The 13,375-nt window shown below is 43.4% G+C and overlaps 1 protein-coding gene across 1 annotated transcript in view; it reads right to left on the reverse strand.

The window, feature by feature from the left end:
• Positions 1-9,410, reverse strand: part of col5a2a (collagen, type V, alpha 2a) — a 29,493-nt gene extending 20,083 nt beyond the window's left edge. Inside the window, exon 1 of the mRNA XM_037487732.2 lies at positions 9,156-9,410. Coding sequence (XP_037343629.2) covers positions 9,156-9,243 — 88 coding nt within the window. The 5' untranslated portion in view covers positions 9,244-9,410. The remainder of the gene's footprint in view (positions 1-9,155) is intronic.
• Positions 9,411-13,375: the final 3,965 nt, after the last annotated feature.

Raw genomic sequence — 13,375 nt, forward strand, 5'->3', positions numbered from 1 at the left:
AAGTGACCTTTAGCTCCGACCTGTGATTGGTCGGCTGATGAAGCAAAAACATCAGCTTTTATGCATCAGTCCAAAGCCTCGACAGGGTGGATTGCTTCGGCGCCCTGTGAGCCCCCCTCCCCCCGTGTCTGCTTCATATTCCCATGCGTGGGGGGGGGGATTTTCTGTATTAAAAAACGGAAATGGCGTTCTAGTTCCAAGACGCTCGCCCTTCACCTTGGCTTCCACAAACACCTCAAGGTAGGGGTAAAAAGGCTGAGGCCAGGAAAGTTCAAAGAAGCAGCTCGCTGAGAACATGTCTAGTCTCCCCCCCCCCCCGACAGGCCTCGTCCCTTAGAGACGCCACCATAATTAAAGAGAATTAGAGGACACAATGTGTTAAGAAATGAAACTGCAAACGAATAAACAGTGAATGTTCTTCAAACACAAAAGGCTGGACCTTCTTCATCCTGAGGCTCTCACCAAGGTCAACGTCCACATATCTCTGTTGGGGAATGACATGTACTTAGAAAACACCCCCCCCACAACTCAAGGTTGTGTCTTGAATTCATGTGGGTCCTTCCTCTCTTTGGAGGTTTTATAATGTACAGTCTTTATTCGCGTTTGCTTTCTTTTTTTTCTGCTCTTCTGAACCACATGTTCTACGCAGCAGACACGTGACCACGCAGCGTGTTTAGCAAATATTGTAAACTCTGCAGTACTTTGTTATAACAAAAGTGAAATGTAAACACACTGCAAGATCCTTCCCTCGAGTTCTTCTTCTTAAACCTTGAACCACTGCAGTGAAACACACTGAGGCTCCAAACGCCTCTCAATGCAGCGCAGCCATCAGCTGCATTGTGCAGTAACACAAAAGCGACTTCATTCTACATTAATGCTCTCAATTTCACCTGCACCTGCAGAGTCAAACATGTGGTCGTCACATCCTCTGGAGCTAAGTGCAGCATGCGTTGATCAAGCTAAACACAGATTATTTAACTTAAAAAGTGTAAACCACACACAATCTCACACGATCTAATCTCCATGACTTAATGTTCAAATTTATATACAGATAATGTTAAAAACTGTCTTTTAACACTTTTACCGTTGGTCTTTTCATTTAAATGTAAAAAAGCAGATGTGCGGTGGAGGAAAATGGCTTACGTCAAACATTCCAGTCATCCAGAGCAGAGCGTTAACGTATACAAGGGGTCAAAGGGCAGCTGGGCTTCACATCAACTGAGCACAGAGCCACAAGGCCAAGAATAAACTGTGGATTCTGTTGCCAATGTTTTAAGCACAATAAGCTCTCGCAGCGTGACGGTAACACAGAGAAACGGCAGTGACTTATTACATCCAACTCAATGAATAATCAAAGAGCCTCATCATATCAGCAAAACCACTACAGCTAGTAGTCAGTATGTCAGTATGCCGGCCACATTGCCCCCACCCATGTCGATTATTTCAAGTCAACTCGTTGAGGTTTTAAAATATAAAGCAGTCGAATGAGATATGCTCTTATTCCAATCAAAAGTCAGTGTCCAAGTCAGTAAACACCATTTTCTCGCAAATCAGGTTATTCCACAGTATTAAATCTTTGAAACGAATGCCTCCAACTCCCCGAGCACATCTGTTTGCCCTCGCCGGCCAAGGGGCTGGTGTCAGCAGAGGTCACAGACGATGCATTGACACAATGTCTCGATGAACATTCCTTTGTCTTGTGTCTTTTGTCCATAAATCAACACGGCAGCAACATTGCGGCCATCGGCAACAAAGCACAGCAACTTAGGGTTGGACGTAGACTTAATGACTGAACCCTTCCTAATACTCATGGAATAAACATGTTCCTCAGGTTGGAGAAGACGTGGAGGGGGTTCACGAGGCCTCCTATAGCCGTGGTGAAGAGCAATCCCAAAGGCAAGAGAGATTTATTGCCTGCACATTTTGTCTGGCCTCAGCGTTGCGGCGGTTTCGGGATGCTACATTCACTCCTCCAACCAAATGGCTGCCTGAGGGCGCCGCTCAAAATCCCACTTTTCCTTTTGCATTAGCCTGCTTTTTCTCATATCCACGTCAAGGACTACAACCCCCCCCCCCCCCGCTTCCTCGCCTATCAAAGCACAGAATCTGCTTTTTGGCCCACTATTCTCCTGCACTCTTCTTTTTTTTTCCTTCTTCCATTTTGTTATTCTAAGAGCTCAGAGAAAATGATGCAACCGCTAGACCACGACGCCAGTGTGCACCGTATCATTTGTGTGCGTTTTACCATAAACATTTACATTTTCAACTTGACTGCAAGGAATGAGGTGACAAGCTTGACAATATTTATGTGAGTCTTTAGTTGGTGCTTTTGTCCACAATGTCCCATAATGTCTGCAACAGCCGAATAAGTTCCTTCATGGGACCAACTTCCATGAAACAGTCTTTAAATAAACTCTTCAAAAGTTTAAATGCAAAATGATATCGGGATTAAAACAACAATAATGAATAATTGTAAATAGATCCTGTTTTACATCACATGTCATTTAGCTGACGCTTTTATCCAAAGCGACTTACAATAAGTGCATTTTAATCGAAGAGATACAACTCAAGTAACAAGACACAAGTACAATTTTCAATTTTCATTTGCAGTTTCAAGGTATTCAGGTTTCAGGTATGAATAGTGCTCCTGAAAGGTGATTGTTGGAATGAGTTGATTGTATTTACAGATACAAAATCTCACAAGTAGGTTACAATCCTGAAACTGAAACACAAAGAGGCAACATTATGGAGAGGCTTTTGGAAGCATGGACTGAATCTCGGTTCAGCAAATGTTGAGGCTCAAGATTCCACAGAACATTTTGGCCCGGGATCATCTCTGGAACGGAAACCAGGACTTAATTCCAGGTTTCAGAAACGTGGGGCAGACCTCCACAGTCAACACTTTGGTGATCATTCTACCAGCGACTGTCATTAGTTTCCATTAGTCCTTCATGTCACGAGAACCTGAGCCATGACTGCTGGCCAGTAGCCAGTGTTAGCTGCACTTCTTACTGGGCTGATAACTTCGATAGAAGAGGGGGAAACACTTTACGGGGACACGCACAGAATTGATCACTTTCTCTCTACTGCTGTGTGGAGCCCTTGAAGATGGAGGAAGTCTGCATTTTTTTGTAAATTCTGGAGGCAGACATGGAGTGAGGGAGGTGATGAGGTCAGAAGGGCACAGTTACTGTCAGTGAGGTCACACAAGCGAAGCAATGGCCACACACTTTGAAGAGGTTGAATCTGTGAACCTCACTCGGGCCCAAGATAGACGTCGGTGATCCTCTTCTCTTTTGTCAATAAGCAGATGTCAGTGAACAGGATGAAGATATAATGATGGATCTGCACATCCTTTCAAATGCATTCTGCAACTGCAACTTTTCTTGTGGGCCTAGCGTGCTTCTTTAGGACTTTCATCAAGTCATCAAATTCCATATCCTTCATACAATTTCATGTTTTCTGAAGGAGATAACCTCGACCCAGCACTGCACATTAATCTACTACTACTAGTAGTAGTACTACTAATACTACTAAGTATATGCCCCCCCCCCAAAATGTTTTTAACTGCATCCACGTTGTTACAATGTCAGCAGAGCAGAAGATTCTGTTGCGCTTTGTTTACTGGAACTCGTCCCTTTTCTCAGTAACAGTTGCATACTTTATCCAACATGTCATCAACAGCTGGGTGAGCCTTACAAATTTGTTCCTAAAAGACAGGCTCAAACCACCATTTGCAATGTGTGCACGTTTTAAACTGTAGACATTATCTTTAATCCACCCCGTCCATGTCGATAACTAAGTGAACTGTTATTATTTGACTTGCTATCGGGTGCAAGGGGAAGGAAGTTAGTAGCACTCAAAGAGCAAACAACATCTTAAAAAATTAAGTTTTATTCCCACGTTGACTTTCTTTTATCACGATGGTCATAAGCGTCAAGAACTGGAGCAAAAGGGCTTACTTTTCCAGAGGAAGTCCCAGTTTGACATTACGTGGTGTGTTGCTATGTGCAGCAGGAGTGAAACTTAAGACCCTCATTGCAGGGTCTTCCACACACTTTCACATTTCCTTTTTATTCCCCTTGATAAATTAATATGAAGTTATCAGGAAATAAAGTTCCCATCTTTCCGGTCGTCCGATTTTCAAAGCCCAACCCCCTGAATAAGTGAAAGGCTCAGAAACAAGAGGGGGCAACAGATGAAATGGATATCAAGACTAGAAGCCTATAACTAGTTCAGGTAAATAAACACTGGCACAACTCGTCTGTCTGATTAAGTGAAACGTGAGAGAAAATGTCCAAACACCAACGTAATTACAAGCTTGCTGCAGGATGATTGTACTTTAGAAAAACTCCTGTCTTCTGTTACAAAAGTGTTTAATGACCTTTATACAAATATTACCTTAAAGCTGGCGTACTGTAAGTGACCATGACAGGAAAAATCCAAAGACTAACATGTGTTCATTGGGCTATTTGAAGCAGGAGCCGTATAAAAAATGGCTGATGTTGCATCAGCTTTACCATTTGACTCCCTCTCCAAAACCCTTGGTCTTTCAGCCACTTCTCTGAAGCAGTTTCATCCCCATCAGGGAAAAAACAGTGAGTCACCGGCAACAAGCAGACATTTCCACATGGCATTGGTCTGGCTCCCTGTGAGAAGCACTTTGTCCGGGGGGAATACTGACTGGACGTTGCATCCAGGGGGCGAGAGACGGCACAGACTCACATTGTGCTGAAGAATGCACCCTTCCCTCCACTGATGGACTTCCCATCTTCTGGGTCCGTCACAGAAAAAACAACCAGCATTGCCCACTTCGATGAACGCACACTGATCTAAAGCTTGTACTTATTCTCCTTTTGCTTGCCGTTGGGCTTCCCAGTGCGTGGATCTTTTTATTCTGGAATGTAGTAGTTCATGACGTTTCATGAAACCTCATCTCCTCTGCAGAGTTCTGCCGATGTTGCAGGTTAAAGACATCATCTCTATGTGTGTTGGAAGTCTACTACACGTAATGTCTTTTCCATCTGAACAGGCGCCCATCGAGATAATCTATCTTTGTACTACACAAGGGCAAGGAACAACCTTTTTGTGAGGGATCTGTGCTGTTTTTAAAAGTGAAATGTGAAGTACGTGAGACAAGTCTGAACAGTGCACAGGGGAGTCCCAAAGTATGTGGTTTAATTCAGTCGACACATCCGCCAGACACAACCAACAAAGTCAAATAGACCCACCCATAGAACTAGAAATCAATACTTTACAAGAAGACCACCTGGATACAGAAATGAGGTCTTTCACCATTGAGTCAGTCAATTGCCAAGTTGCTAAGAGCCTGGACGTAACTTATACCACCGTGTTAACACTTCTCAGCCATGCATCTCCACCTCTTTGCCCTCTGAAGCCATATTATACACAACTTAGAATTTGGGTCGGACCACAACATGTAATTATGGCCCATGGTCACCATGTTGTGGCCTTATAAGAAGTAGTGCTTTAAAAAATGGACTATATTGTCAAAGTTTTGACATTTTACAAGAAGATTACTTCAAAAGATGTGTAACTTGTTCATATCACTGACCATGAGGCCTGTAATGTTAACTATGTCATTGGATTAGTTTATTTTGCACATGATTGTGACCATGTTTACTGACATTAATTTGACCCTTTCTGTTTACAATGAGTCTTTGCTCACATCAAGAGCTCATCCACAGCCCTCATAATGTCACAATAACGCCATCATGACACTTGAGCATTGCACAGACATCGTGCACTTCTCCATAGCGAGTCCAAGATCATCACCTGGTCAGAATCCCTTCGCCACAGAGGATGAGGTTGCCAGAGGAGACACAGCATCTCGTGAAGTGGACAATTTGAAGCAATTACATCAACACTTAGCAGTGGAGAAAGAAAACATGTTCAGAGGGAGCTCTGTAAGACCTGCCAACACACGGAGGATGAGCTCCAAAGGGCAAACGTCCTCCTGCTACAAGCAGCTGTATCAACATTCTCTGTACCAGCAACGGCCTTCTTTTCTTCTGGCTTTTTGGGATGGACAGCATAACTGTTTTAAAGGTTAAGACTGATAGTGATTGCATGAATTAGATAAACACTAAAAAATATTGTAAACTCCACAAATGTAACAGATGCTTTTTAATGACGGACCCCCAGAGGAGAGGCATATGAAGACGAATGGTGAAAATGGAAGCAGCAGAGGTTGAGATATCTTAAGTCCAGTGTGTGTCAAGTTAACCCATGAGCCCACATGTCCCACCTTCCTCCCACAGACAGGTGTGTCATAAAACATGTTGTTCAGTAGAGACAGTAAACAGCACACAGATCATCCGCTGTTTGTGCCATTCTTTCACCAACAACCCATCACCTTTTAGCCAGAGTCTTATGACGGGTACGAAATACTGGCACATGTTTAATTAGAACAAAATTAAGACAATTACAGCACTGTGTTTAGACTCCTGTCATCCTCCCACATGGACAAGCCGAGAGGATGACAGGGCAGATTGCTGACTAAGTGCCAATGAGGAGCCAGGAAGCCTGTCAGTGGGAGCCATAATTGCATGGCTTTAGAACAAATGCGTACTTTAACTTGAACCTGCGGAGGTGTTCCATGTAAGGATACAGGGGATTAGAGCTTTGGCAAAGAATCAGCCAGTAAGATCCACATATCCATCCATGCTCAAAGCACTAGTGGAACGTGATGTGTTGCATTAGCCAGTTAACGTCCTCCCCTTCCAACCAAAGGCTCAGATGTTTGTTTTATTTTTTCCAAATTCTGGCAAAGAAGCTATTTCATCATCTGGATGTGATCCCCCGCCCCAAGCCTCCATTTAGTGACTGAAATATTGTGTCCATAAGTAGTTCCCATGGAACGGCTCTTACAAAAACCATTGGCATTGAAAATCTTTCAGCTTAATCGTCTGTGCATCTCAGGTCCGTCGACTGTTAAAACTTAGTCTTCCTCAAACTTTGTGTCTCTGGAAAATGTTCAACCCGGTGAGCCCGACCCCCTTAACTCTGGAAGAAAAGAGGCGTGTAATCAAGTCATTGCTAAAAAATGCACCATGTGTTTCTAATCAGGTCCGTCTGTGGCCCTGGTTGAATTCACATGTTTGGACTTTTTTGCTTTGCTAGAAAACAGCCCATTTGTTACCATTTCAGTGATGTGGCAACAACAACTGGAACCAATTTGGAAGGCATTGTGACCTCATGTAGGATTTGATGATTTGGAGCATTTTTTATCTTTCTGCTCTTGCTTTTCTCTCAGAGACAAAAAGATGGGGAAAGGCGTCTTGAGTGGATTTTAGCTGTGTATCAAAAACCTTTTATGATGAGACTAAGACTCTCTGTTGTGAGGCGTAAGTGGCGTCTTTGAAGATGTTTTACAGCTATGTGGGTGTCTAGCAGGACTAGTTTTCACACACACACACACACACACACACTGGCATGATTCAAACTGTGGGCTCAGACTTGTTTTTTTTTTAATGGGAGTCAATTTTCCTTTTTCTCTAAAGCCATACACCAAATATTTGTGAACATCTCTTCCAATACGGGTTACAGGTTTAGCACGATGAAGGCCCTTTCCTTTCCCTCTGGTGATCCAGGGCGGCGTCACTCTTTCCAATTGTGAGCTTACTGACTGCTCCTTGATCTCTTGGCCAACTTGTGTTCTTCCACAGACATTCTGCACATGTGCTGCCAGACATGAGACTTTAATTGAATAAAAACGCTTTAACAAAACGAAAACAACGTTTGCTCCACTCTTAAAAGCACCATATTTAAATTGGCAAACTCATTCAGCCTTAACCTACTAGTAAAACAAAGAGCTGCAGAAGTGAAATGTAAAATGATTTGTAAACGTCTTGCATCATAAAACCTTCCCTTCCATTCGAACTGGTCATTGGGTGGAACAACCCCCCCTCACACATCTGCATGGTCTCAAAGCGCTGGTGAACCACATTTTCCCCCAGTCTACAAAAACCTTTCCACTGTTTTTATTTGGTCAAAATGCAATAGCCTCAGCCACCACTATTCCATGGAAAAAAAGTCCTGCATCACTGTGGTGATTCACAGGAACAAAGAAAAGCCTCTTAGAACGTTTTACACATTTAACACACACCATTTTCCCCCTGATGTTAGAACAAAGCTCGGTGCGGTTGTTTCCTCCATCTGTTGAAACTGTTCAACAGGCCTTATGTTTTATTCACCACAAGGTGGCGCTCTGTATGGTGCTGTGACACAACTAGTGCTGCTTCATGTGAAACTGATCTTAACGTGTAAAGCCAAATCCTTTTGGTTAACGACACAATGACAGTTAAACCTAAATCATCCGGAGGGAACTACAGCTTCAAGAATAAACAACAGTGCGCTGCCCTGCGGAGCCCCACAGTCCCTCAGGGGCCCATCCAGTGAACTCCCCACTGCCCAATGTGGCCCCATGACATCATATCCCAAAACAATACAGCCCCAGTGACGACATGAGGGATCGAACGCTCAGAGCTGGGGGAGAAGTTGTGGAAAAGCACTTCAAGTTAAAACAGGAACTCTCAGGTGTTCCAGCTGTTGGAAAAGAGTCGCAGAACACCGAGTGACTCAGAGAATCCGACAGCATCCCCCCCCCCCCCTCATGTCTCCCTTCGTCTGGCCTCAATTAACTCACAGTCGATGTTCTCTCAGAGGCTCGCGAGCTCTGGTGCTGAAATGCTTTTTGCAGATATGCAACGCAGTGCTGAAGGGAAGAAGGTGGTTGTGGTAACACCTAATGAATGTTCCAGGGTGGAGGAGATGTGCAGGACTGATCCAAAAGGTGCTCATTTCCCTCCTGTGCACATTCTCTGTGCCCGGGGGTGACATCACTCGTCATCGCTGACAGATGTTCTCAGGACCGCTTCCTTACATAAAGGGCTTGTTTAGCCATTGCAGATAATCCACATAAGATCTGCTCTATTTAAGATCTTCTTTTGTCAATAAACACTCAAAATCAGGGAATTAGCATGCATACTTGCAGTCATTTTCAGCAGTATCTAAATAAATCAAGTTATGAACAAGAAGTCAAAGCCGAAGTATTCCGAACATTTAAAGGCAAATCATCAGCACGTAATACAGGAATTAGGCATTAAAAATGAACAGCAGAGGGGTTCACTTACCACTGTTCCTATCTTGACATGAAACAATCAAAACATGAGCCACGGAGACTACCAGAAAAAGGAAAGTCCTTATATGCACAGAACTCATCGTGTCTATAAAAAAGACATGAGCCTTCCTTGTGCTAGAAGCGAGGGGAAAAAGGGATGGAAGAAGAAAAAATGTAAATCACTCAAGTTATCACTGCGCGACCATGAGTTCAAGAGGACCTCTCCTTGTAAGCAGCAAGCAGACCCAGCCCAGACTGCGTGAGTGCTTTTTTTTGTGTAGTTACAGCTTTAAATGAGAAGAATGCTGGCCAGCCTAATTTTCCTCCCCCTTTTGTCAGCCCTCTCCAATAACCATCCTCTCACAGGCGGTTCGGGCTGTGGGAGAACTACACCCATGTTCACGAGCTCTCATACCATATGCCGATTCTTTTGTCCGTCTGGTTATTTCACAAAGCAATACTTTAAACTCACCGTTAAAGATAAGGAAAAATGGACAGTGTCTTTCCGGATGTGTCCCACATTTGGGCCTCACTTCAGAAGTGGCTGCTCATTTAAGGTTGTAAAACCTTTTTTTTTATTGCTGTCTCTGTGACACCAAACAAGACTCAGAGTAAGCTCAGAATCCCCTTTTACAGGGCAATTAAAAGTAAGAATAAAGTTTATAACTATCCAATTTTCTGACAGGGAATTGTAGTTGAGTTGATTTGTTTGCTTGTTAAATTTCTTTAGTTAACCAGTTAAAAATGCAGGAGAGACGGAAGGCAATCTGTCACCATGGGTGGTCACGACTGTTGGGGGGGTCATCATGGGAATTCAAGTGTAAATTTAGCCAAAGATCTGGGGTGAACACCGCTTGATTCGATGGCTCGGACATGAGACCCTGTACTGCTAATATCAGTCTGACATGGGCCAGATGATAAAGCAATCAGGCCACAAAAGTAACTTCACATCTTGTAGTTTGTACTGAACCAAAGACGTGAATGAATCCATCTGTTGTAGTTACACAATAACCCTAAACAAATTTAGAAATCTAAAAGGTCCTAGATGCTATTTATATTCTATATGTTCATGTTTTCACTCAAGCCTTGCTACACATGAATAACCTTGAAGTGTATGACATGAAGCAGCTGTGTGTCGTATGTTCACAAGGGGCTAAAAGCGTGGGCTGATTGGATGTCCATCGGACAGGGTGTGTGTTTGGGGGGGGGGGGGGGGGAACTAGAGGGTTAATGAGAAAGACAGCTGTTTCCTTGTTCGGCTCTGCCCACAAACAGGGCCCAACAAGAAGCATCCGTTTCTCTCACTGGGGACAAATGCGTGACATCAGGAAAATGCAAATATTGGAAGTCGCTGCGTGTTCGCCAAAAGTTTGGTCATTTTAGAAAATACTTTGTGTTTGTCCCCAACATGTGAACTAGCTTTTAAACACATGTATGGGAGAATAAACAAGCAAACTTCATTCAGAGCCACTGTGGGACTCTGTGAAGATCTGTCTGTTAACAAAAGCTTTGGTTTGGAGTCGTCTTTCTATTTATCTCTTGATTTGAACATCTTGGGATGTCCTCCGGGTCTGTGTACGACACAACAGAGCACACCTCCTTAAGCAGGTAGAAGAAGAGCAGGTCAGCTGTTAGCGGCCCACAGAGAGTCCAGCAGGACGGAGCGTTTCTGTTTAGAGGAAGCGTCCATGAAGCGTCAAACGGTGAACACCCTTCGCTGCATGGACTGAGACGAGCGCGTATGGAGGTGAAGGAGGAAAACGTGTCTGATGTGCACGCAGTCTAGACATTACGAAGGTGCTCGTTGCAGAGTCACCTGGCCGTGGTTCATATGGTTCATATGGTACCAGATGCATTTTTTAGTTACTGCTACCACAACAGGCAAAATGAATGTGAATCAAGTTGTGTTGGTATGGCACAGCGTCTCGGACCCATCTGATAGGCAGCAGATCAATCTGCAGCTCCTGGTTTCCTTTTACGTGGTATGGTAGCAAACATTAGGCTGTCATCACCAACAGTAACTCAAAAGAGAGAAGGGTTCATTTCATTCACGTATCCGGGGGTTTGGAGATAATTATCGGGCTTTGCTTCCTGCCTTAAGTTCAGTTTCCTTCTTTTAGTCTAAAATAGCGCTCTCCTGTCTTTTGGTCCAACGGAATGCAATCATGATGGCGAACACATGGCAGGGGATCAGGGGAAGGCTTTGTGACGCACACACACAACTTTGAGACACAAAATGTCAACAAAGAGTTGAAATAAATGTACTAAATCATTACATTCAACCAGTACGTCTGTAAATCTGTTGAAGTTGCATGAGGGTTGGGGCTTTTTGAACATGCCACTACACAATGGTGCTGGGATGATGTCTTTTTCAATGGTAGCACCGCTTCGTTTGACCAAACAAAAACACAATGCTATTTTTTCCATCCTTTTTTCAAATATTGCAAAGAATAAGCGTGTTTCAACCCCTCACCTTATTTCAGGCACCTAACTAAAAGCCAATTTGTAAAACACATTGACTTTGAGAAGAGGAAATAGACATGAGAGTGTTGCAGTGAGCCAGCTTGCACAAGGTCACTGACAGAAGCACCTAAATGGTGCTCAGCTATAACTATAACTTAGTATATTTACTATAATACTCGTTTGCTGTGGTATCAGTTGTGGCCTTTTGTCGCCTTGTGTTTCTGAAACACTGGCACCAGCCCACAGAAACTGTTACTCATTATGGACTTATACAATGTCTAACATCCTCCCTCATTTCACTCCAATAGGAGGAGTATTAAACAGCCGCTATCTTCCACTGGCTGTTTCTGTTCAGTCCTGTAACTCCCAGCATCCATCGCAGATGCAAATCAAACCTCTATATGACCTCTGTTGTTGTAAATATTTGAATCTGGCTTAACTAGAATAATCCTGATAAATAAATCACTATTTATGTAGCCCTTTTTATTATAGTATGACTAAAAATGCAAATAGAAGCGCTTCAAGTTGTCGTACGATGACTGTGAGTAGTTGCCACGGTGATGACATCACAGAACAGGTAGCAGTGTTATTCCCCACATTTTATACGCGTTATTAAAAGAGTTTTAGTTAATTAAACAAAAGAAACATGTTACAAAAGAGGAGTGTTTGAATACATCTACAGTACATTTGCCATGTTTGAAATCTTCATATTCTAGTTTCTCTACATTGTTTGGGATGAGGCCTGTGCTTTAGTTACAGCTGAACAGGCAGAAGCAGACGCAGGGCCTTGCACGTTTCCTCCTCAGCGATGTAAGCTGACTGGGACTCGCTGCTATCTCCTCACTGTCCTCCCTTCACTTTCAACTGAGCCCGAGTCTCAGCCAAGGCTGTACAGACCTCCCCCTCCAGCTTTCCTAGCATGCAGTTTCATGGTCTTGGCTCATCTGCTGAAGTAATCTTGCCCCCCCACCCCCACCTCACACACACACACACACACACACTCCCCAACAGTCGGGCCAATAAAACAGAGACAAGAACAGGAGACAACTTGAAACAGGAAAATCTGATTTTCTTAACAGAAGCAAATGCACTTTGGAGGTAGAACATTTCCAACAAAAATGAACCCCTTTTTCTTCCTCCCTTACTTACATGAGTTGTAAATATGATGTGGTGAAACAGCCACGTGCCTGACATAAGAAATTAAGGACTGATCTTCCCAACGGATTCATGGTGTCCTCAATTGTAATGTAGATTAATGAGTAAGTGAGGCTCAACAAGATGATTTATAGTAATTTTGTACAAAAGCTGAATTACTTCTTTGATTTGAAAAACAATCTGAAGTTTGCGCTGTGTGTCTTTTACTATGAATGTTTTAGGTTTCACACTTAAATGTCCATTATTGTCCTTTATTTTTAACCTAAATATATGTTTTCTCTCTCATAATGACACTGTGTTCTCACCAAATTAGCTTCTGTGATCATGTGGTGTAAAACCTTCAGGGAGCAGTTGTTCTTGGCATTACAAACATTTCCGGCAAGCCTGAGTGAAGGAACCTTTGTGACCTATGTGGCCTTCCTCGGTGGCCACATGTGACAGCCACATGCTGCAGTTTGATTCCCTGTACCCCAAAGAGGAATAAACTGTTTCCTCTGTCTCTCTACTGAACTCTGAACTCGAGGGCAAGGTGGAGGAAGAAGAAAATCAGGCCATGGGAGGGACTGACTGTCTGTGAATGCAGGGTGCGACTTAATCAAGTCCTGAAGAAAGATG

This window comes from Pungitius pungitius, chromosome 10 (assembly GCF_949316345.1).
Source record: "Pungitius pungitius chromosome 10, fPunPun2.1, whole genome shotgun sequence".
In the NCBI taxonomy this organism is placed as follows: Eukaryota; Metazoa; Chordata; class Actinopteri; order Perciformes; family Gasterosteidae; genus Pungitius; species Pungitius pungitius.